The 23,568-nt window shown below is 54.2% G+C and overlaps 10 protein-coding genes across 10 annotated transcripts; 6 read left to right on the top strand and 4 right to left on the bottom strand.

Moving 5' to 3' along the window:
- Positions 1–513: 513 nt before the first annotated feature.
- BDP81DRAFT_457383 (uncharacterized protein) lies at positions 514–1,811 on the bottom strand (the record flags this gene model as incomplete). The annotated part of the gene is made up of 2 exons (XM_060593279.1): positions 514–1,541; positions 1,628–1,811. The coding sequence occupies 2 exons, from the start codon at positions 1,809–1,811 to the stop codon at positions 514–516; spliced, it is 1,212 nt and encodes a 403-aa protein (XP_060450599.1).
- A 66-nt stretch (positions 1,812–1,877) lies between these two features.
- On the top strand, positions 1,878–2,415 carry BDP81DRAFT_416016 (uncharacterized protein). Its single transcript, XM_060589494.1, has one exon. The coding sequence runs from the start codon at positions 1,987–1,989 to the stop codon at positions 2,209–2,211; it is 225 nt and encodes a 74-aa protein (XP_060450598.1). The 5' UTR covers positions 1,878–1,986; the 3' UTR covers positions 2,212–2,415.
- A 502-nt stretch (positions 2,416–2,917) lies between these two features.
- On the bottom strand, positions 2,918–3,918 carry BDP81DRAFT_309411 (PLC-like phosphodiesterase; the record flags this gene model as incomplete). Its single annotated transcript, XM_060583544.1, has 3 exons — positions 2,918–2,974; positions 3,062–3,357; positions 3,411–3,918. 3 exons carry the CDS (start codon positions 3,916–3,918, stop codon positions 2,918–2,920), a joined length of 861 nt encoding a protein of 286 aa, XP_060450597.1.
- A 1,812-nt stretch (positions 3,919–5,730) lies between these two features.
- BDP81DRAFT_85280 (uncharacterized protein) lies at positions 5,731–6,308 on the bottom strand. The gene has a single exon (XM_060596389.1). The coding sequence runs from the start codon at positions 6,262–6,264 to the stop codon at positions 5,929–5,931; it is 336 nt and encodes a 111-aa protein (XP_060450596.1). The 5' UTR covers positions 6,265–6,308; the 3' UTR covers positions 5,731–5,928.
- Positions 6,309–6,818: 510 nt separating this feature from the next.
- Positions 6,819–7,871, top strand: BDP81DRAFT_85278 (uncharacterized protein). The gene has a single exon (XM_060596388.1). The coding sequence runs from the start codon at positions 6,911–6,913 to the stop codon at positions 7,589–7,591; it is 681 nt and encodes a 226-aa protein (XP_060450595.1). The 5' UTR covers positions 6,819–6,910; the 3' UTR covers positions 7,592–7,871.
- A 280-nt stretch (positions 7,872–8,151) lies between these two features.
- Positions 8,152–9,074, top strand: BDP81DRAFT_457381 (uncharacterized protein; the record flags this gene model as incomplete). The annotated part of the gene is made up of 2 exons (XM_060593278.1): positions 8,152–8,266; positions 8,320–9,074. 2 exons carry the CDS (start codon positions 8,152–8,154, stop codon positions 9,072–9,074), a joined length of 870 nt encoding a protein of 289 aa, XP_060450594.1.
- Positions 9,075–13,236: 4,162 nt separating this feature from the next.
- On the bottom strand, positions 13,237–13,745 carry BDP81DRAFT_416010 (uncharacterized protein). The gene has a single exon (XM_060589493.1). The coding sequence runs from the start codon at positions 13,665–13,667 to the stop codon at positions 13,392–13,394; it is 276 nt and encodes a 91-aa protein (XP_060450593.1). The 5' UTR covers positions 13,668–13,745; the 3' UTR covers positions 13,237–13,391.
- Positions 13,746–14,244: 499 nt separating this feature from the next.
- Positions 14,245–16,543, top strand: BDP81DRAFT_85256 (myo-inositol-1-phosphate synthase). Its single transcript, XM_060596387.1, has 3 exons — positions 14,245–14,356; positions 14,446–15,363; positions 15,440–16,543. The coding sequence occupies exons 2-3, from the start codon at positions 14,609–14,611 to the stop codon at positions 16,350–16,352; spliced, it is 1,668 nt and encodes a 555-aa protein (XP_060450592.1). The 5' UTR covers positions 14,245–14,356; positions 14,446–14,608; the 3' UTR covers positions 16,353–16,543.
- Positions 16,544–17,673: 1,130 nt separating this feature from the next.
- Positions 17,674–20,311, top strand: BDP81DRAFT_365312 (uncharacterized protein). The gene is made up of 4 exons (XM_060586506.1): positions 17,674–18,205; positions 18,412–19,214; positions 19,269–19,456; positions 19,506–20,311. Exons 1-4 carry the CDS (start codon positions 18,166–18,168, stop codon positions 19,876–19,878), a joined length of 1,404 nt encoding a protein of 467 aa, XP_060450591.1. The 5' UTR covers positions 17,674–18,165; the 3' UTR covers positions 19,879–20,311.
- Positions 20,312–20,671: 360 nt separating this feature from the next.
- BDP81DRAFT_365308 (major facilitator superfamily transporter) lies at positions 20,672–23,249 on the top strand. The gene is made up of 2 exons (XM_060586505.1): positions 20,672–21,452; positions 21,599–23,249. The coding sequence occupies exons 1-2, from the start codon at positions 21,135–21,137 to the stop codon at positions 23,126–23,128; spliced, it is 1,848 nt and encodes a 615-aa protein (XP_060450590.1). The 5' UTR covers positions 20,672–21,134; the 3' UTR covers positions 23,129–23,249.
- Positions 23,250–23,568: the final 319 nt, after the last annotated feature.

Raw genomic sequence — 23,568 nt, 5'->3', positions numbered from 1 at the left:
TGCCCATCTCGGAGTCATGGATACACGTGACCTCCTCCATCTGAATCCACGTGAAGGGTATATACCCCCCCTCAACTCCATTCCTGTCACCAGCACAGCAGGCGCCCTCTAGGTCGGAGGTCAGATCAAACTGGGCTGGGTGGTGGAATGGTCTAAGGTTAACAATCATATTACGCCCACAGCCTGCCTAATCGACGACAGGCTCCGAGTTCGAGTTCGATTCCCAGCATGAGCACCAAGAGATGTAGCCCACAATTCAGCACCGGGGGGGTGAACTCTTTTTTTGTCCTCTTTCAGTAGTTAATTGCAGCCGCAGACTGAGTCGAGCGCTCACGCTTGATCTTGCTTGCTTGGGTTGAGCTATAATTCGAAAGCCATTTTGAATAATCATTAGTTAAAGGGAAAGTGCCCGGGGTGTTCTGTTCGCGCGGTTAATGCCACCACCCCTTCTCTTCTTGAGTCCAGTAATAACGCGAGGCCCTTAACGTTTAGTATACATCTCTTCTTCACCCATTATCCAGCCAACCTCTTCTCCATATCCCTCCCTCCCTCCCTCCTCTTCAACCCATGCACCCTCTCACCAACCGACTTCGCAAACGTATCCACAGACCACGCCCTCCTCCCATCATCATTGTACCCAAAATCCAACACATAATATCCAACCATAACCACCAGGATCAACGGCGCCGACGTCACAAAATACACCCAGAACAGCTCGCCCCCAGGTCCAAACGGCTTTTCAATCGAAAAAACGGAAGCCGTGTACACCAGCGGGATGAACACCAACCCCAGCAGCGTCACCGCATTGGTACTCTTGGCCTCGCGGATACTCCGCTGCTGCTCCTTGTACGCCTGCCTGTTGCCCGTGATGCCCGCCAGCCCCGTCACCGCCGCGTTGAGCGTCTCGGCGCGGTGACGAAGCTCCCGGAACCGGAGGTGCAGGAACTGGAAATCCGCTGAGCAGTCTGACCATGCTGCCGCGCCGTGGTCTTTTCCGGGCGATTGCAGTGGTGGCATCGCGGTGGTGGCTCCGGCCACCGCCGGAGGTGCTGGTGACAGTGGAATCCCGAGCTGTAGCATGATCCCCTCCATGTCCTCGAGATACTCTCCCGTCCGCCTCTCCCAGCCCTGCATATCACTCCAGAGCGCCTCAACTTTGTTCATCGGCAGCTTCGCGAGGTCCTGCTTGCGCGTGAGACCACGCTGCACTGCAGAGAGCGTAGCGCGAAGGTGCTCCGTCTGCTTGAGCAAGTGTGAGGCCACAATCTTGCTCAAAAAGACGTTGACCACGGATTCTGGGTCCGCGACTTTGACTAGCTGAGAGTGTGTCTCGAGGTAGAAGGCGAGGTCTTCCAGCATGGAGGTCCTCGGGGGCCCGCAGTGGTGGTGGCGACCTCTTCCTCTAGCGATGCGGATTTGCGATTCTTCGGGGACGAAGTCGAGGTAGCCACCCTGATATGGCCAGGTCTTGACGTCGTGCTCAATCTTATAATCATCTCCCGTCCGGACTCTTCGCACCGGAGGATCACAGAGAACGAGACCTATATGTCGTCAGTATCTGACATGGGGCGGTAAGAGGACAAGCAAGCTCACAATCCCACCCACCACCACCCTCACCCCTCCTCACCCCTCCTCGACCAAACACCACACTTCCTCCTCACAACCCCAACATTCAAAAACCGATCAAACTCGTCCGGCGAATTATCCCACTTGAAATCCCGCGAGACCCCAATATGCCGCCCCGTCGCCGCGCACACCCACCGAAAACTCATCGGCCGCGTATCAAACGTCACGACCTCGTAGTACTTCATCGCCACGTGCCCGCGGCCCCGCAGCACCGACGGCAGCTGCGCGCCGTCGCTCTCGCCCGTCCAGTTGACGTTGTGCACGACCACGCGCTCGTGCTCGACAAAGACGGAAGGGTGCAGCGAGAAGTGGTGCCCGAAAACGCCTGCGAAGCCGGGGCCGAGACCCTCGAGGATGTAGATGTTTTGCTGTCCTTGTTGTGATGTTGTGTCGTGGAAGTGTGCTTCTAGGTCGGCTGGTTCTTCGAACTATGCCGTTCTGGTGAAGGCACCGTTGTCTCCGAGGATGAGCTTGACGACTCGGACTCCGTCGTCTGTGAAGGGGATGCGCTGGGTTTTGGCCTTGGGGTCTCGCTGTCTAAGTCGATGGTCTGAGAAACATAGGGACCGGACAAAGTCGTCGTAGTCGCTCGCCTTCAGCAAGCCATCCTCCGTCTTTCTCCATGTTATTCAATTGAATCCACGGGCCGATGTGTCAGTCAGTGTGGCCAAGTTTTAAATGAAGAAATTGGGGTACGCCAATAGCAAAGAACGAGACTATGTAGACAGCAATAAGCGAGCGTTGAGTGATTGAGACGTTGACAAGAGCTCCGAGACTTGCAATCGAACCTCAAATTATGAGAGGTGATCTACGAGTCGGGTTCGGGGGTATTTGAGTAGAATGAAAGCGGTCAAGAGTAGAGCAGGCTGCCGTAAGATCATTCAGTCTGCGTTCGCAGCGGCTGAGAGTTGGCGGGAGGGGATTGCAGTCATGCTTCGCCATCCGCCCTGAACTGAAGCTACAGAAAAGTGACTTGCCCGATTGGGAGACCGAGAGTGGCTTCGCTCACTTCCGACATTCAGGCTGCCTGCGGGTGTCCGTCCCCCTCAATTTTCGCCAACAAGAAGTTTCATCCTCGCGTGCCCTGAAAATGTATCTCAAGTTCCCCAAGCGCGATTCTCTCGCAAGAGACCGGGGCGGCGCAGCCCTAAATATGCCAATATGAGTGCTCCTCGTCTTCTCGATTGCCATACACCAATAATTACACACTCTTCATCATCGGGAAGCCTTTCTATGATACCAACAGAAATCACGGCTCCTGAAATTATCATCCAAACGTAAATTCCTTTCTTCATGCGTTGTATTGGCTCTGTGCCTTGATCCCCTCGCCAATGTTGATCCAGTCGAGCTTTTGTCCTGGGTCAGCCTTGCACAAACAACACATTGACGCCGTGCTAACACGGCCAACTCGGTGTCCAAAAAGAGAGAGACTTACCAAAACGACGTTCGGTGTGCTTCCCCACATGCCTCTACATAAGTTGACCTGCTTGTCAATGGATGACAGGGAATTCGTCTTTGGTGCTTCAATCTGGTTGGGGATCTTGATGCCTGCGAAGAGCTCAATGTCGAGGAAGTGGTTGACAAGATACATGTAGCCATTCGGATCTAGACCTTGCGGCCGGTCGATATTGCAGTTGGGGAAATTTGAGTCGGTCTCCCCGAAAAGCGTCTCCCAGTAATACTGGAACTCATCGAGAATGTAATCGACTTTGCTCGTATCGGCATGATAGTCTGTCTTTATCAGTCACTGCTGATGAGTCGTCACAGGCGATTCAACAACATACCCATGAATACGACCAGTCTCGTCCCATCATCAATCAGGGTCTGAAGTGTAGGCCACTGGTCTATAGCCACTTTCTCGTCAGGCTTGAAGACGTACTTATCCAACCCCGTACTCTTGAAAGTGTCGCCGAATTGCGTGACCGGCATTGCGTCAATGTTTGTTAGAAGCAAAGTGACCACTTCCCGCGGATGCGCCTCCATCCAAGTGGTTATCTCTTCGAGATACTTGGACAACGGCCCAGAGTCTAATAGAGCGCAGTCCGTATGGCACATCTGGATCTGACCGTCCTTGTTCTGGGTCTGAGCTTGTAGGAAGCGCACGCCGAGATCAAGCTGGTCTGTTACCGATACATATTGATTGTGGGCCGGAGTGATGCCAACAAAGGCACTGTTGTGGGAACCGACAAACGTCACGTCGGAATACTTCTTTCCACAGAGAGCGTCATTGCCGTTACAAGATGCCGCGACGGCAACGCCCACGAAGGCCGGCAGAAAGTATGCACCGCGCATAGTGATGTGACGACGATAGACAACGGTGGGAAAAACAGAATCGGCATCTTATTGAGGGTCGCAAGACCGAGTATATAATCAATGTAATCGAGTCCAGCAATTTTTCAGCCGTCAGGGGCCTGATGATAGCTTAAAGTGACATCTCGGACGGGCTGACGAATCAGATGTCATATTGGACACCTGCCAACACTCTGGACGAAGACTTTGGGAGGCCAACACGCCGAATCTGGAAGCGCCTGTTGATCTAGAGCTGAATGACCCCTCGTAATGGAATGGTCCGACATGTGAGCGATGGCACCCAAGAGCCATGTCTCTGCGGACTGTTGCTGTTGAAGCGACGGCTTTTGTTCGTGTGATTGGGTCATGGCGTATCATGGAGATCAGGCAGGTGGGATTAAGACGGAGAAGGGTCCTCGAAGGCTTGAGATGCCTGTCCAGACGGGCAGCTTTGCCACATCCATCAACCAGTCAGTAGGATTGGCTTCTGTGAAGACAGTGCCACATGCTCATCCGAATATGGGCCATTGGACTTGCTATCGACTCTTGGGAACCGAAGGTGAGGGGAATAGAGGAGCAGTTGTCGCTTTCTTGGCATCGGGATAGAGTCAACGTGGTCGGCATTTTGAGGCTTCAATGGCGTTTTGGGTCAATGATGATTGGCCCATTACGGCCCATGGCTGCCAACTTCATGCGCCACACCTCTCTTGTTGGAGGACATTGTTGTTGGTGAGGATGGATTGGCTGTTGCGAGAAGAAGTGAAGAAAAGAGGCCTGCTCTGATCGTTGAGTGAAACAAGAAGGTTGACGAATGACGGTCTCGGGACGGGCAGTATCGAAATGGGCGGGTGGCGGCAGTCATCAGGGCCCGGCAGGCGCAGAGGGGGCTCTTTCATGGCGCTAACGCCGGTAGTGGCAGGGGCCGTCCAGGGGAGAAACTCTTGGTGGGCAGCGGGCATCCACACTTGCTGACCTTATTCGCTGGGGCCATCTGCAGCTTCTTGTGGCTGCCCTTTTTTTGCACTCTTCTCCTGCCCTCTTTGGCAATGTGATCTTCCTCCCAAGAACAACGTCACGAGAGACTTCGTTGCAACTACAACCCTCCATGTCGACAACTCGACGACTTTGGTCACTGCGTCCATTGAGTCTTTGGTGTAACACAATCTTTTCTCGCACACGTGGTTCATCTTCTTGTTTTGGTCCATTCTTTCACTACAGAGGTTACCCAGATTCTGGCTGTGTTGTGGCCATGTTAACGATGCTCTCTGCTTCGTGGTGACCGCAAGTGCCTACAGTCAGTCGGGGCTGCAATCACTTTGCCCAAGAGAACATATCCATCTCGGGATGACTCTAGCTTCATGGCGGTCTGAACTTGAGAGGAACGTCACTCTTGGCGGACAGACGTTGACAACGAGACGAGCCATAGGCGGCTATCGTCCATGCGCCTACGCGAAAGCATGTACCGCTCACCTAAGACGATATTTCCTCTGGTATGATGCTCCAAAGCAAGGGGATCTGGAAGATCATCCTTATGCCGCGCTGAGCATATGGGAACCTTACCGAACGTTGAACAGGGTTTCGTTCAACCAAGGTATTCACCAGGCTCAAACACCTTTGTCAAACCTGTCAGGAAATCGTCGCAACTGAATCAGGATTCGAGCTATTCATCCCTTCACCACCTAAGTCTCCGTCTCATTGAAGCAATCTTGAGGCGCAGCACTCTTCGTACTTCGGACGAAGCCAAGGCATGCAACATTACGGGCAAAAAGACCTCGGATCGTGACAATGAGATGCTTACAACGGCCGAAGGAGGCCCCCTTCGTCCTATTTGTCTAGCTAGCCTCCACCGATGGACCTGTTCTAACCGATAGCTCCATCGGTGTGTTGTACGAAGCTAGACAACCTCAAGGAGCTCCCGGCAGTCGTCTTCCAGAGTATGTCCATTTCAAGGCAGAATACCTCGGTCATTTCTTCTTCCCGGCCCTTGCGAGATCTTTGGCTGGGCTACCCTGATCATGGTCGAGCACATCGACCCGGACTTTGGGGTTTATGGTACGCGTACAGCATGACTAACACGTTGAACCCAACGATCTGGGTCTTCATCTTGCTACTGCGCGCTTGGAAAGATTTGTGTATCTGAAAACCCGGGCCGGGTTTGAAGCAATAGGCACGATCTGATTGCCGAAACTCATCCGCGTACTGCGAAAGAATTGCATGATCGATGAGGAGCCTCAACGCTGGTGAAAGCCGATAGAAAGACCGTCTGGACACCGAAAGCGAGAATGCAATGATGCCGCGAAGGAGTTCACAGATCAGCATGGCTTCCAAACCCGACGAGCGTGCAGCCATGACAATTCATGAGACAAGCGAGATGGAACCCACCATGACCAGGTCGAGGTCTGAGGATCACCAAAACTAAACAAACTCAGATTGCGACCCATCGAGGCTGCAGATTTCTCACCTGTGTCGCAAAAGGGAGCTAGGTGGTCTGCACAGCCCTCAGAACAAGCATATCCGCCGATCGACGTCATCCCCTGTTGGTTATGCTTGTTTTCTTGCGCGGCGGATTTACCGGCAGATCCCCCTCAGCCCCTCACACCGTCAACTACACCACCTTGTCCACCTGGCCGGGGGCCATCAGTCGGCCAAACTACGCAGAGGGCGGAGGGCGGAGGGCAAAGGGCAAAGGGGGAAACAACCGTGCGCATCGTGGACGAAACATGGAATTCCTCCGACGTCCGAGTTCGTGCCTCTCTTTGCCTAGAGTTTCGCCAAGGGCTGTCAATCGGCTCGTCGAAGGCTTGTCATAACTCGACTCGAGACGGCATCCCATTGCCGAGCTTTCATCCCGCCTACTGGTCCTGCCAAGCCATGTCAGCGGCTGGCTGGAAATGTCACAATGTCACGTCGTTCACGTCTCTCGATGACGGTTCGAATGTCGTGAACTATCTTCTGGACAAGATCCCACCACCTCGGACGTAGGTATCTAACTTCCATGAGTAATATCGCCCCAACTCCTTATGGAGAAGGGGACCACAATCTAAGTCTATCCGTCTTCTGTCCGAGGACCGAAACGAAAGCGGAGTCTTATCTACCTTGTGTGCAGATAGAATCTCTGCCTACTCCCAACTTCTACCTCATATGTCCTTCGGTCTCTGAGTGGAACCCGGCCGCGGTGAGTCGAGCTGTGTCGAGCTGTGTCGAGAGATCCGGGGCCCTTACCCAACAAGGCATGGTGGCATGGCCTCGACGCTCTCCCGTACTCGGAGTATGGAGACCTGAGGGGCGCCCACTTACCTCCCGGAGCTTCCTGAATACGAATGGAGACGCTTCTCTCGCGAATTCCGTGGTGTTTGGCCCCGTCTCAACCTCCATCAGGAATCAGTCAGCGGCGTATCTGGCCCAAGCTCGCTGGCCCTGGCCAGCAACCTCACACGCCTCACGTTTGAGGATCTACACCATCCTAGCGTCGTTCTCAAATCTTTTGCAGAATGACATGGGATGGCCCTTGTTATTCCCAGGAACGCTCCCGCCGCTAAACCTTGTCCGACATCATCGACGCCGAGCCCCAAACAACCGTGGAGACTCCTTAGCCTTACTCCTGAAGAGAGCCTCCTCGCTTCCCCACAACCATGATTTTCAAAGATCTACCAATCGGGTTCGAGATCACCAATAGCTTGTTCCTGCATAATCCATTCTGGCCGTCTTTGCCGGAGGGAAACTGGACTCGGTCTAACTCCCTGGCGCGTGGCGTTTCTCTCTCGCCCGGTCATCGCTCAGGACCCGCAAACCCCTTCGCAACGGTCACAAACCAATCGCATCTTTCGAAAGCTCGCCTTTGCTGGTGCACACAGCCTGCGTCGTCCAGTCGTCAGATCAATGCTTCAACTGATCTTTCGTGAGAAGTCAGCGGCAAGATGCTTCACTCAGGAGAACGCAACGGCCGCAATCCCTGGTCATGGGAACTGGGCCCGTAGTTTGCCAAGCCCCATCAAATGTCTACCAAGACTGTCCAAGACCTGTCATCCAGAGTATCGACAAGTTTGTATAAGAATCACTCGCATGTCCGGTCAAACTTTCGTCTTTTCCCTTCTCATCAGCATTTCATCTTCACTTCAGCCTTCTTTCATCTGCCTTTCTTTCCGACACGAGCCCGGAGCTCCTACACGGCCTTTTACAATTTAATAGTACGCATTCTTAGTTCCACTAACTTTCACCAATCTTTCAACCGCCAAAATGAAGTACGGCTCAGCTCTCCTCCTCGCGGCTTTCGCTGCCACCAACGTCTTTGCCCACGGTGTCATCGACGGTGTTCAGGGTGCCAACGGTGTCAACCTTCCCGGTCTTTCTTGTAAGCCAACCATATCAGATTGATATGCAAGAGCTTCCACTAACACCATTCAGTGATCGATGACACTCCCCGTGATTGCGCCTCTCCTCGCTGCGGTTCCGAGGCCGACACTTCCATCATCCGTGACCGCGAGCTCGGCACCGCCAAGGCCTCCGCTCTTGGCCGCACCCAGGGTGGTGGTCCCGTCGATGCCGCTGCCATGATGCAGACCTTCATGAACGGTGCTGCCGGCAACACAACCGCCACCAAGGCTGCCCGTGAGATCCACGAGGCCAACCTCGCCCGCCGCTTTGCCAACATCGCCGCCCGCCAGGCCGGCAAGGGCGCCAAGACACCCAAGGGCACTGTCGAGACTGGTGTCAAGGCCGCCACCGGTATGGCTGTCCAGCAGGGCATGCCCACCACCGCCGACGATGGCACCATCTCCATGACCTTCCACCAGGTCAACCAGGACGGCGCCGGCCCCCTCAAGGCTGACATTGACGGCACCTCCGGCGGCACCGACCCCACTGCCTTCAAGACCGCCGAGGTCACCCAGAACGTTCCCGGTATCGGTATCGGCGGTCTGTCCGGTGCCTCCACCATGGATTTCCCCGTCAAGGTCCAGATGCCCGCTGGTATGACCTGCGACGCCAACGTCGGTGGCGCCAGCAACGTCTGCGTCGCTCGCCTTCGCAACGCCGCCCTTGCTGGTCCCTTCGGTGGCTCCGTCGCCTTCACTCAGTCCACTGCCGCCCGCAAGCGCGCCGTCGAGTTCAACCTCAAGAAGCGTTCGGAGCGCCGCTCCGCCCGCGACTTCAAGGCCTAAAGTGGTTTCGCACTTTTTTGGAGCATCGGAGAAATAGTTTGCGCACGGCTACGCAGCAGGGAGGAAAAAGGTCGTCATTTTACATATTTCGGAGTTGACGGGGTGGTTCTTCGAGTAACCTTGCCAGGGGCATTGGTGCTGCGATCTACAACCGTCGAACGGGGGAGTTAGTTAAACATTTCAAACAGACTGAGTTCTGGCTTCATTGCTTGCTACTTACTCTCTCTTGTATCATTGCATTCCATCCTTTACATGATATCCTGTGGATACGTTGGGAATTTTGTCTATAGTCCTGCTACATAGAAGTGTTGATGAAATAAAGATGATTTGTGGTTCTTGAAAAAATTACTCTTCGCCTACTGTTTCTTGTGACTTTTGATGCCAGATATTTACTACCTTAACTAATCTTGGCCGTGTTCACTGCTGTCTACTAGAGGTATTTGGTGGACAACTTCAGCCACCGGTCATGATTACATCGGACTTTTGAGAAAATAAGCATTCTGTTCACAAGGACTCTGCTAGCTGCGGGTGGAGCAAAACGGGAAGGGTGAGAGGGATCCGCAGAATTGTTCGCGGATGCGTCCTTATGAGGCACGTTTCAATGCCGCGTAGATCCTCCTGGGTGGCCTGGCTTACACGACACTGCACACAAGGTATCTATCTACAATGGTTCTAGCTAAAGTATTTCCCTCCGGGAAAAAAAGAATATACAACGGGGCTCAACTGGCCTCTTCAAAAAAACCAAAAAAAAAAAAAACCCACACCGAGGCCAGAGTCTTTTCTACGAGAGTGCTTCCGGTCGGAGAATAAGTCAGTCTTCTCACCGGTACGTTTGCCCCGGTGGCCAATGTGAGGTCGGATGTGTAAGATGCGTGAAAAACGCGCGAGTCAACTCCGGCGAACCCGGCCGGCTACCCCTCCCACTTTCCACACTTCGTCTGAACTCTTGATGCGCGTACCTGGCGTGCCTGGGCTGGCGTCATCGCTGTAAGGAAGTATGCTGTTGTATCCTTCTACGCGCACCCTCATACATTCGAAGGGAATTCTCTACTGATGGCTGGCCACGTTTTTATCCTCCCGCAAGTGGCCAAAAAAGATTGGTCATTCATAAAGTTTCTTTCTGAGATCTTCGGGGTTTTGGATGTAAGTAACGACTGAGAGAGTAGATTCCCGGAGATATTCCTACTCCATCCAGATTACAATAATCAACATTAGCGATATGAAGGGGACTGATCCTAGTATACCAATGTCCGTAAGGCGTGCAAGGTACTAGAGCCACCCGCTTTCCGACTTCACGCCCCCCTCCGGCTCCGGGCACGAGCACGGGTAAAAGCTTCAAGAACTCTCGCCTCACTTGGTTCTAGAACGGGACGGCGTTGGGTGTGAGGGGGGGGGGGGGGGGGGTGAAGTTGAAGTTGAAGGTTTTTTTGGTCTTTCGATGAGGTGTGGTGTACGTCAGCGGGAATGCCGGGCATAGCGGGAACGGCGGCCACCGTTTTTCTTTCTAGGTAATTGACATCTTGTTGAATGCCGCGCGGAGTTGGGGTGACATGTGTCCCCGTTCCTGTGGGTGTGTAGATGGGAGTTTCCGAAATCCAGAGTGATCCAGAATTGTGATAGTTACCTCGGAGTTCCGAGGTTGGTTCCATTCCCTTAGGTCCTTCTTCCGATCCCGTTCATCTGCGCGGATCTGAAAGACCTCGCGAAAGTGCAGATGACGTGCGATGTTTCATGGTAGTTTGAGAGGGACTCGAGATGGGATTTCCGCCGCCCCCCCATTCTCTTTCTTTTTCGAATTCGGAAATACGGGTCCGCCGTTGGGACCCCCCGCTCGGCATCCGCAGATTGTTTCCGGCCCGGGGTCCCGGGCCCGGTGGGTGGGATAAGAAGATGGGGGAAAAGATCAAGCTTTGATGATTTGAATTGTTTCTGCGGAGAATATGGTCAGGCCCATCGGGTTGGTTTTGTATCCCAGCGGAGATCTCGGAGAGTTTTAGGTTCTTGCCTCTGTGAATGCATTGCGAGAGTGCGTTTACGATGCATGGTAGTATCCGAGTAGGAGAAGAGCCGCATACGTTTGATAACGTCTCCATTTCGAGATGATGCTCTCCGTTTTCTCTGTAATGTTCGCCTGTACTCCCTGTGGTCGAACTTGGATACGCTCAACCTAATTTCGTGGTCAACGTCGTTGGGAGAATTATCATGGTAGGATGAAGTTATGCTTTATGAACTTTGTTTCCTCCTGCTTATGTCCTCTAGCGACCTTGCTTCCCGCTAGTATCGGAGTGTTCTTGATACATCATAGCCCGTCATAGTCTTGTTTAGTTTTGTAGTAGAACCACTTCTTGACACCTGCTGGTTTTCCTCCTCCTTCTTCTTCTTTTTCTTCTTCTTCTTCTTCTTCACTGGAATCTGCCTTAACCCGGCTTGATTCTTAAGTGGCCTAGAGCGAGATGCAGGCGGTTAACGACAGCGGACTCGGAGCACGTACATGAGGGCAAACTTCATACGTTAGACGTAGCTAATCATCTATTACTCTAGGCAGAGAGCACTTCATGCTTGTTACAATTTCCGGAAGGAAAAGTCACGTTACGGGCCTCTGAGAACTCGGCCTAAACATGGAGATCCTCGGTGGGGCTGGTACCGATTTGCTGGGCTCAGCGGGTCGCATTCTCCGGCAAAACTCTGTCAAAAAGATCCTTCAATTAGAACTGATAGCTGCTTACCCAAAGCCATGGTATATCAGATAACCCTCATCCGAGGGCGGTCCTCTGAACATATTCGCCTCTGTACCCTCCGGCTGCGGAGCCAAACAGAATAGCAAGTAAGGAGCAAAAGTTCAAAAGGTTTGAACTCAATCTGTGCAAAGAAATACCCTCTCCAAATTGGCAGTAGACTGCATAGATTCAATTATATCCATTCGCGGCTGATGCTCAACCAAACAAGATGGCTACCCCATTGCCTGCCTCAGAGATACCTACCTAAGCAAGTCAATAAGTACCTGGCACTGAAGAGGAGCCTGCTAGGGCCGATGTCCCGCAAGCTGAAAAGTCGCGGTCTCGGCGGGTTTCCAGTTGACGTTCCATCCCGTTAAAGGGCATCCCGACATCGACGGAGCGGTAAGATGGCCTACTCCGACACTCCGTGCCAGCTCGCCAAGAAGGGTAATCCAACGACACTTTTGCTAGTATAGCTCAGCGTCAGGACGTAAATTGTTTGCTCGGAAGACACGGAGATTTCTCGGCTGCTTCTCGTTCCCTGCTGTTTCTGTCTGTCTCTAGACAGAGAACTAAAGACACCTGCAGTGCAGACACTCTGAGAGAAACGCATGAAATTGTGTAATCCCCCCAACAAACCCAATCGGGAATCATCACATTGGCAAGGATAAATTACAACAGTAGCGGTCAAGAAACTCCTGCCGCCTCAAAGTCCCTCGGCCGAGGGTAAAATGCTTCGTTATTCGGGAGGATGAAGTGCGAGGGAATGAAACTATTTGCTGTACATCCTTACATGGGAAAAGAACGCTATACGCGCAAGTGAAGCCCGTTAGCGTTATGTGCATAGTGCCCTTGTGGTAAGGTAGGTAGCTGGCGTGTACGCTGTTCTCGAATACCCTGGCGCGTCCTGCAGGCACGCTCATGCGGGATTCATGCGGTTGAAGAGAAGAGTGGACACCGAACAGCAGCCATCAGCCCAGCGGAAGACTAGCCGAGATGGAGGGTGGTAGGGAGGGGGCCATCGGCGGGAGGTTTGGGCACGGGTGGGAAGATTGGAGGCAGGGGAGAAGCAGATGTACAGGTGGGTTCATCGATACGCGGCTGGAATACGCCCCATTGCTGTCACTATTGGATATTGAACAAGTACTGATAAACTGATGAACCCCGGAGCATTGTGAGCGTTCAGAAGAATAACCAGCTCAAATCACCTTAGTGCTCCAGAGTCCTCCAACGGTCCAACCTCCCACAACGGGGCCCCGCATTCAGCCGAAGAATCCGCTCCGAGGTCGCCGGCGGAAAGAACGCTTGTGGCACGGACTCGGAGCCAATTAGAAGGTCGATGCCCCTCCATCCCCCCCTCCGGTAGCCGGTTCAGGCCTCCCCTCGCTTGCTCGTGTCCACTGTCCACATCAGAGCAAATTGGGGGCGGTGGAGGGGGGAGGGGCAGCTGGAGCCTGGAGACAACTGAAATGCCCCGCCATCCCACTGGGTCGGGTTCTTGGTGACGACGCTGCTTTTGGACACCTTTTCGGACACCCTTTGCGCGGAATAATACCGTTGAAGTCAAGCATGGAAATGAGGGCAATATGAGTCTATATCTCTATGAGAGAGGGTACGACAGACGGATGTGAGTCTTTTCGGCCATAGTACACTTGAGGAGAGCATTACCTCGCAATAAGGTTGTGTCCCCGCGTGTACGTGTGTACCAAGGCGGCATGTGAAAACCTACCACAAAAAAAGAGACCACGCGCCATGCGGTTCGTCGGATGTGTACACAGGAACACAGAGCACACAAGCAATGACAAGAGGACAGATAGAGAAAGAGGGACATGGAAGATAAGCCTAATGCATAAACCTCTGCAGAGCTTATCTGCATCACGACACTTGGCCTCGTACAGCCTTCTCACAAACATCACACCAGTGATCTGTTCGTCTACTTATCCCGCGCCAGGCGAGCGTTTTATCTTACCATACCTTACTTATCCTACGTTTTGTTTTTTATCCCGCATCCTCATGCACCTCCAAGACGGCTCATCCATGCAGACGTACCCAAAGTAATCAAAGACTAAACCCAACAAACACGCCGTTACCGTAACCGTTTAACATCTGTCTGCGTGTTCCCATCACTGTTGTCACATACAGATAACTCCACCAGAGCTGTGCTTCCCCCTCCCCTGTTGGCCTGTCACCCCGTCCGTCCGCCCGTCTCACCGCCCCTCCCAACAACGGACGACGTAGCGCCAGGCCCTTTCCTCATCCTTCCGCCGGCGTCCCGGATAGCTCCTTGGCTCTAATCTAACTTAGCATTTAGACGAACCATCCGTATCCCGCACTCTACCGAGCTATATACCTACCTTACCCACGTCTCCCGAAGCCACTCCCTCTCTCCTTCTCTTTCTCTCTTCATCCCATCACAGAAGACCAAAGAGAATAGTCTCACCAGGATCCCAAAAGCTTCCACCAAGAACCACCACCTAACCAAAAACCTCCTCCATCGTCTGATCGCGCTTACGAGTCGCGGTCATCCCCGTCGTCAAGACGTTTTCCAACCTCCTCAACTCGTAAGTATAGCCTCACTCTCAACTCAATTCATATCACACCGTTCACGAAAGCATCTCAAACCCCATGACACATTTGCTAACCTCAATGTCTAGGGTCCATCACCCGTACGCAGGAGCCCGCTGCTCAGCCGCCCCCGGGGCTTCAGCGGACTCGGCCTTTGATCTCTAAAGGCCCTTCTCATCAACGAGAAACAAACCAACTTACCGCCTGAACACTGAAAACCCCAAATCTACCTCACCCTCTCTCTGTCAGATCATGGCTCCCCATGCAGAGGTAGACTCGGGCTCCGCGCACGGAGATGGACCAACCAACGGCAACGGCAACGGCGCCGTGACTACTAACCTAGCCCACCGCCCCCAGCAGCACGACCGCGAGCTGTTCACCGTTGACTCCCCCAACGTCGTCTACAACGACAACGAGATCCTCTCCAAGTACACCTACCGCACCACAAAGGTCACAAAGGACGCCGCCACCGGCAAGTACGTCGCCAAGCCCACCACCACGCTCTACGAGTTCAAGACGGACCGCAAGGTCCCCAAGGTCGGCATGATGCTCGTCGGCTGGGGCGGCAACAACGGCACCACCGTCACCGCGGGCATCCTCGCCAACCGCCGCGGTCTCGAGTGGGATACCCGCGAAGGCGCCCGCGCCGCAAACTACTACGGCTCCGTCATCATGGGGTCCACCGTCAAGCTGGGCACCGACGCCGAGACGGCAAAGGACGTCAATATCCCCTTCCACGACCTGCTTCCCATGGTCCACCCCAACGACCTGGCCATTGGCGGTTGGGATATCAGCAAGCTGAGCTTGGCCGACGCCATGGACCGCGCGCAGGTGCTGGAGCCGACGCTCAAGATGCAGGTCAAGAAGGAGATGGCTGAGATGGTCCCGCTTCCTAGCGTCTACTACCCTGACTTCATCGCTGCCAACCAGGAGGACAGGGCCGACAATTTGATTCCCGGAAGCAAGGCCTCCATGGCTCACGTTGAGCAGATCCGCAAGGATATTCGGTAAGTAATTTCTCAGCAGGCTATGAAGGGCATTGTTGGTTGCTGGTGCTGTTGTTGGTGCTAAGTGTGAAAACAGCGACTTCAAGGAGGCCAACGGTCTCGACAAGGTCATTGTGCAGTGGACCGCCAACACGGAGCGATACGCCGACATCATCCCGGGCGTCAACGACACCGCCGATAACCTGCTCAAGTCCATCGAGGAGGGCCACGAGGAGGTCTCGCCCTCGACCGTCTTCTCTGTTGCCTGCACGCTTGAAGGTGTCCCCTTCATCAACGGCTCCCCGCAGAACACCTTTGTCCCCGGCGCCATCGAGCTGGCCGAGAAGCACGGGTCCTTCATCGGCGGCGACGACTTCAAGTCGGGCCAGACCAAGATGAAATCGGCTCTCGTCGACTTCCTCATCAACGCGGGTATCAAGCTGACCTCCATTGCGAGCTACAACCACCTGGGCAACAACGACGGCAAGAACCTCAGCTCGCACAAGCAGTTCCGTTCCAAGGAGATTAGCAAGTCCAACGTGGTGGACGACATGGTTGAGGCCAACACGGTGTTGTACAAGGAGGGCGAGCACCCTGACCACACCGTCGTCATCAAGTACATGCCAGCCGTGGGCGACAACAAGCGCGCGCTCGACGAGTACTACGCCGAGATCTTCATGGGCGGTCACCAGACCATCTCGCTTTTCAACGTGTGCGAGGACTCGCTGCTGGCATCGCCGCTCATCATCGACCTCGTGCTCGTGGCCGAAATGATGACGCGCATCCAGTGGAAGGCTTCCTCGTCGGACGGTGTCGCGACCAAGGACTTTAAGGGATTCCACAGCGTGCTGAGCATCTTGAGCTACATGCTCAAGGCGCCTCTGACCCCGCCGGGAACCCCCGTCATCAACGCGTTGAGCAAGCAGCGTGCCGCGCTGACTAACATCTTCCGCGCCTGCGTTGGTCTGGAGCCCGAGTCTGAGATGACGCTCGAACACAAGCTGTTCTGATGCGCCACCAGACTGTGAATGAATGTTCCATTCTTTGCCATACCACGTGGGGCCCTCTTTTGATACGTTGCTTTGCTGTTTCCGATTCTGGAGGTCGATAACAAGATATCAACACAATCGCCTCGTCCGATCATTGAGAGTTGCGTTGATGATTTGAGATAGTGCCTATATTTATTATAAAAAATACAGTCAGTCATTACAGCATGCCGTAAGCGTCCCAGATGTTAAAGTTTTGGCATCTCGTATCGTGAAGCTATTTGGGAAGTAGCCACGCAAGCTCTCATGACTTGAACCTTAGAAGTGCCGTTCTCGAAAGCGAAAGCTTGCTAGAAGCATGGACCTGTGCTGTCGAGAGTCGAGACGAGTTTACGCCTGGTGGTGATGTCGAGCAGGTGTTCATTGGTCGTGCACGGAAAAGACGAGGATATGAGCCGCACAGCATTGAAGCAGATGGGACGTTGGCCAATCAGTGCGTTGGAAATGCTCTCAATGGCTGTGGCCCAGACATGCCCGCTCGCTATCTTGGAAGCGTCGGACGATATCAGTCATCATGTCAACTGCGCGGGCCTATTTTTAGTCACAGGCGAGTGAAAACGAAGACGTGGCGTAGTGTAAAGCTCAGACACAGGCCTGTCAGGATGTTGTATCCATATATCCATACATCCGCAGCTGGAGAAGGAAAAAGATCTGGAGATGTTGGAGACTCTGGAGAATGTTTCGAGCCGGGGGGGGGGCTGGAATGACATTCCAATATCTGTGTCCAGCTGCCAATCGCCGTGTCTACTGCTCGTTAATCTTCTCCGCAGTCAAGCGAGGGAGGATGACGAAAGTCGATAGACGAGAGAAAAAAGGGGGAAACTCGGTGGGAATTCTGCGAGGTGTTCGGTGTCGGTAAACAGAGGCGCAATTGCTTGCTGTCCGTCCAATGGCAAGAGGTGAGGTGGGCGCGCGCCGCGGGGGGACGTCTCCAAAGCTAAAATTCTAGCCCGAGTAAGACGTAACGGTGCAGGAGCAGGGGGACAAAGGGGACTCCGTACTTTCTGTAAAAGACATGACCTGATTGGATCAAGGGCAGGAGATGGCCTTGTTAGCTGCCCCTGGAGGCCTGGGGAGGGACCATCTGGCGACCACTTGCGACGGCCCTTGTTGATACTGGTGCTCCGCTGTGCCTGATCTGCCAAATGGTTGCCGGGGTGTTGCTGGTGATGAAATTGCCCAGCTTTAATCAAGCATAAAGTAGCAATAGAACCGTAAGTAGGCGGGTGAGACGGCTGCTTTGGGTGGGTAGAAACCACGCTGAGAACGAGAGAGACAGAGCGGAAGAAAAAGACGTGGTGGGAGGCTGGCGGGAGGGAAGACGGAAGGGAACGGGGAACGCCCAACCTTACTCATCCCTCGGACAGTACCTACCTACCTTCCTCTCACCACCACCTCACCTTCTTGTTAGACGTTATTATGGAGGGACAGACCTGGGCAGGCAATTACCTACCGGTACCACGTATCCAGTGAAGAAAAAAGATACACTTCTACTTGCCAAGACGGGCCCTTTTGACGCAGGCGCGTGTGTCGTCCGCCAAGTACCTTATTTTGCCTTTCAGACAGCCTGCCTTCGCCCAAACCAGCAGTTAATCTGCGTTTCCTGATTTCTCCCTCTACCCCTTGGGCAACAACGCTGTTACTTTCTGTAGCTTTTCCTCTTCATTTCTCTTTTCCCCTCTCCCAGTTGAAACCTCACGTCGAATCTCGTTCACGACTGTTTTCGCATCTTCGACAGGCGCCCCGGCCGCCACTACCACAGACAAGACTTGCGACGATGTTGTTTTCCACACTTGGGCGCGTTGCCCTTGCTGCAGGTTAGTGCCCTGACTGCTTATTTGCGCGTTTCCCCATTGGCGACCCAGTCCAGCGACGAGGGTCGGCGTCATCCTTCAGCTTCAATCCAACAGATTCCTTCTTCCAGAAGCACAGACAAACATCTAGATTAGAGACCCTGGACATTTTATCGCCATCCTCGTCAATCTAGCGGGAACCCCACACTGACATGGACTTCTTCTCGTAGCCGCGTTTGCGACATGCTCATTTGCACAAAGCTCCAAAGACGATGATCTCGGCCAATCGACCTTCGTCGCCCCGGAGAACAATGTCGCCTTTGGCTTCACCGTACCCGAAAACAGCGGCGAGGACATCTTCTTCACGATGCGGGCCCCCATCGACCGCACATGGGCTGCCATTGGCATCGGCCAGGATCAGATGGCCGGCAGCTTGATCTTTATGATCTATCGCGACGAGACGGGCAACAACGTCACCTTCTCACCTCGCATAGCTTACGGAAATTACGAGCCGACGTATTACAATAATATGCAGTGGGACGTTCTTGCCGGGACGGGTGTTTTCAACAATTCCATGTACTTCAGCGCGCGATGCACTGCACACTGCAGGAGCTGGGTGGGAGGATGGATCGATGTCTCCAACGAAAACCAAAAGGCCATTTACGCTGTCGGACCAAAGGGAAGCTTCTTCTCAAATAAGCAGGACACATCTGTCAAGTTCCACGAGGAGTTTGGCCGCTTTACACTCAACATGAAGCGCACAGTTGGCCCCGGCGACGCGCCCGTGCTCAAGGACAGTTCCGTCAACGAGGGTACGACGCAAGTATCTGCCAACGATGGCCGGAGAGACTACAAGTCCATCTTCCATGCGGTCCTGATGGTGGGCTCCTTGGTCTTCCTCATTCCTTTTGGCGCTATCCTTCTTCGCTTTGGAAACATGGTTAGATGGCACGCCCTAAACCAAGGTGTTGCTCTGATTATCGTTCTCATTGGATTCGTCCTCGGTGTCCTGACCAGTTTCTGGTACTCACGTGTAAGTATCCGTAAAGTTGTATTGAAGAGATGCCGATGCTAATGTGGACAATAGTCTCGTGGATTCAAGTCGGCGCATCAGACCATCGGCTTCATCGTAGTTGGTTTCCTCCTGGGCCAATTTGCCATTGGCTTCCTGCATCACCAAAAGTACAAGAAGACGCAGCGGGATACGCCATACAAGGTTGTCCACCAATGGCTCGGTCGCATCACCATTGCTCTCGGTACCTTCAATGCATTCTTGTACGTGTATCCGCTTCGAATTATCTCATCAATGTGCTAACATGTGCAGGGGCTTCTCCTTTGCCTTGAACCGCCGATTCAATTACTTTCTTGCAGCCTTCATCATCCTCTTGCTTCTGGTCTCGCTGTTCTTTACCTTCGGAGGCAAGTGGGCCCGCGGCCGGCTGCCCGCAAAGTTCGGCGGCAACCAGGGAACGGGCGGATACAACCCGGAGCCGTGGAGACAGGCGCCTCCGCAAGGCGGTTACGCATACACCGGTGCCGCTCCGCCCGCCTACCAACCGCCGTTTCACCAGAGTCAAAGTGTCGGCCTGACTAGCATGGTTGCGGACCCCACGCAGCCGACGAAGGAGAGGAGCGGTAGTCGCGACTACCGGAACAACGATCTGGGTTCAGCACACCAACCGCGAGAGATGGTGTAAAGCACTCGTTTGGCGTCACTCCGACACTGATATGAATATTGTCTGCGTTCTTGGCGTTGCGTGGAATAGGGAAACGAAAGTGAATGGAAAATGAAAGCTGGATCGCCTTTGCGGATGGCCTTCTGCTTCAATGCTATGATTTAACTGTATATTTAATGTATTTCACACACCTAGTTTCATACCACAAGATGCATGATTCGATGAACTGCTGGCGTATCAGTTTTAGGATGCTGCAATGGCTGAAGTGAAGAGATTTGACGTTGAGGCTAGAAATGCACTTGCTAGTCGTAGTACTGAGCGAGACCGGACGGCGTGATCGTCTTCGGCACCGAATCGGCAGATTGCGACATTCACCGGCGGTGGGTCACCTGAAGATGCCAAAGCTCTCTTTTTCCCATTGAGCCTTCCTTGCTGGCTTTACGATCGAGTGGTGAGAAATGCAGATTGCGCATGCCTTTTAGATGAATAGAAGTTCTCAATCAAGGCTGGTTGAAGGGAGAAATGCCAAGGAGCTCCGCTATGTTAACTCTAACGCACGGGATCCGGCGCGCCGTTCAACATCAACGGTTCGGTGGAAAAAGAAATTGCGGGTACACCGGTTCCCCGGCGCCGGGATCGGCCGTTCGGGGGCTCGGCCAAGTTGCAACTTTTCACCGTTGTGACGTACCCGCGTCAAGCGGTCAGCTAACCAAGGTAGCCACAACCATTATGACACGCGACTTGCCAAGAACTTGCAAAGCGTGTGTGTGTGTGTGTGTGTGTGTGTGTGTGTGTGTGTCGTTTGGCGCGTCGAGCAAAATATTGTTGAGCGGTAGCGGCTGACTCTTGTTACATGCTTGTCCTGGTGAGGATAAGTGGCGGCAACTTGTTTCCGTTTCGTTTTTCTGCGCTCGCCTGTTGCCGCACGGCTCGATCCCGTCCCGGCCTGGGCGGAGTTTTCCCGACGTCCATTTGATCTTTTTGTATACTGGGCCCAGCCTTTCCCAACTTCATCTTTTTAACAGCACCGCTCTTGTCAGCATTCTTTCGTCCCCTCATCATTTGGCCGGATGGGTTGTATGTTCAGCTCTTCTTTTGGTGTGCCTCGCAAGCATCCATGAAACTTGTAGAAGATTGGATTTCCGTCACTACATCTCTCACCTAAACACACGCTCACTCGTAACGGCCAAACGAGATACGTCCGTAATTGTTATCCCCTCGGTCAACGGCGGAGTGTAACCCCAAGACCATCACATCGGCACCGGGGCCCCCACACGATGCCGCCGCGGCGCACGGAGGACGAGCTGGTGCTCCAGCACCATGACGAGGACGCCGACACCGAAAGAGGGGAGTACTCAGACTCCGACGACGATGCGGACGAGGACACGCCCATGATGCTGGGCCAAACCGACGGCGCGGTCGAGGCTGCCGATGCGCCGCTCTCGAATGCGACCCCCAAGCCTCCGCCGCTACCTCTCGTCAAGAAGCCTGAGAAGCCACCGCCCGTGGCTTGGCGAGATCTGCCAAAGAAGCAGCAGTTGTTTGTGATTACGATGACGAGGTTAAGTGAGCCTCTTGTTCAGACTTCTCTCCAGGTACGTGTCACTCTTCCTTCAGTAAACCTCATCCAGCGCAAAGATTCAGAACAAAATTGAATCCAAAGTATTCACATGCGTGTTTCCTTATAAAATAGAGCCATGTCTCATGAGAGTAACTACCCACCCGCTAACACCGCCTCCAGTCCTACATGTTCTACCAACTCAAATGGTTCGACCCAACGCTGCCAGACTCAGTAATCTCAAGCCAGGCCGGCATCCTCCACGCCTCCTTCACAGCAGCACAATTCATCACAGCCATGATCTGGGGCCGCCTAGCCGACTCGAAGCGCTTCGGCCGCAAGACGGTCCTCATGATTGGTCTCCTCGGCACCTGCTTCTCCTGCATCGGCTTCGGCTTCTCCCAGTCCTTTGCGCAAGCTCTATTTTTTCGCTGTATCGGCGGCGCAACGAACGGCAACGTCGGCGTCTTGCGGACAATGATTAGCGAAATCGTCCGTGAGAAGAAGTTCCAGGCCCGCGCTTTTATCCTGCTGCCCATGACCTTCAACATTGGCGTCATCATCGGGCCCATTTTGGGAGGTATCCTCTCCGACCCGGCGGGGAGCTATCCTTCGCTCTTTGGCGATGTTGCATTCTTCCGGAAGTACCCCTACGCGACGCCGAATCTGCTCAGCGCAATCTTCCTCTCCTGCGCTGCCCTATCCGTCTGGCTCTGCCTCGAAGAGACGCACGACGCCCTCCGCGAAGAGGGCCCGGACCTCGGATCCCGCGTGGGAGCAAGCATCGCCTCCCTCGTCCGGCGCCTCATTGCCCGTCGGAGGGGCAGAGCCATCGGCAACGGCGCCGACGACGCGGCCTACACGCCCCTGCACTCCAGCTCCGCAAGCACAACCGACGTCGACGTCGAACTCTCCCCCGAATCCGCACCAAAACAAAAACCCCGGCCGCGCTACCGCCACCGCCTCCCCTTCCGCCGCATCTTCACCCGCAACGTCCTCATGACCTTCTCCGCCCACTTCTTCCTCGCCTTCCACGTCGGCACCTTCAACGCCCTCTGGTTCGTCTTCCTCTCGACCCCGACCTCCGCCGCGCCGCCCCACCTCCCTTTCCGCTTCTCCGGCGGCCTCGGCATGCCCCCGCAGTCCGTCGGCATGGCCATGGCCATTTTGGGTGTCATCGGCATCAGTCTCCAGCTCCTCGTGTATCCGCGCCTGTCGGCGCACCTGGGCACCGTCAAGGCGTGGCGTCTGTTTCTCTACTTTTTCCCGGTGACGTATTTCCTGGTGCCGTACCTCGCCGTCGTGCCCACCACCGACGCCGCGCCGCCGCCGGGGCCGAAGGGCGGGCCCGCGATCTGGTTCGCTATCGTTGGGGTGTTGCTTTTCCAGGTGCTGGGACGGACGTTTGCGCTGCCGGGGCAGACGATTTTGATTAATAACTGTACGCCGCATCCGTCTGTGCTGGGGACGATTCACGGGCTCGGGCAGAGCGTTAGTAGCGCGGCGAGGACGATTGGGCCCGTGTTGTGCGGGTGGCTTTATGGACGGGGGCTCGAGGGCGGGGTTGTCGGTGCTGTGTGGTGGGGGTTGGCGGGTGTTGCGGTCTTGGGGGTGATGGCGAGTTGGGCTGTTTGGGAGGGGGATGGGCATGAGGTTTGGATTGATGGGGATGAGGTTGCTGCTGAGGAGGAAGAGGAGGGGCAGAGGCGGTGATGGGCGTTGACGAGAAGTCTAGTGGTTTTGATGTTTGAGCGTTGACGCACCTCTTCTCATATATACACATTTCCACAGCCTCGAGATTAGACTATAGTAATCTATGATACTTTGTCATTTCACGTTGGTCTTACTAGCAGCTATGAGGAGATCAGCAGTCCACTCCATGAGCCCGCCACCTCCGCCTTACTCAGGTGGAGGCCGAGGCAATGCTTCGGGGGTTCATATTCATTTCTCTATATGAAATACCAGTCCGCAATCTACCACTAGAGTTGATCGAGAGATCCCTCTACTTGCCTCTCGTCCGAGGCCGCATAACCAGACCCGTGATATCCTGCAAAACTTTCTCTTCTCTCTCTTCATCTTCATCTCTCACGAGCCGAGTTCATATACATGAGCACATATGACTGAATTTCGCCGTGTGTGCTCGAAGTTCTCAC

The sequence above is a fragment of the Colletotrichum phormii genome, assembly GCF_030913505.1.
Source record: "Colletotrichum phormii strain CBS 102054 chromosome Unknown BDP81scaffold_2, whole genome shotgun sequence".
Classification (NCBI taxonomy): domain Eukaryota; kingdom Fungi; phylum Ascomycota; class Sordariomycetes; order Glomerellales; family Glomerellaceae; genus Colletotrichum; species Colletotrichum phormii.
This window is presented reverse-complemented; position numbering and strand designations above follow the sequence as displayed.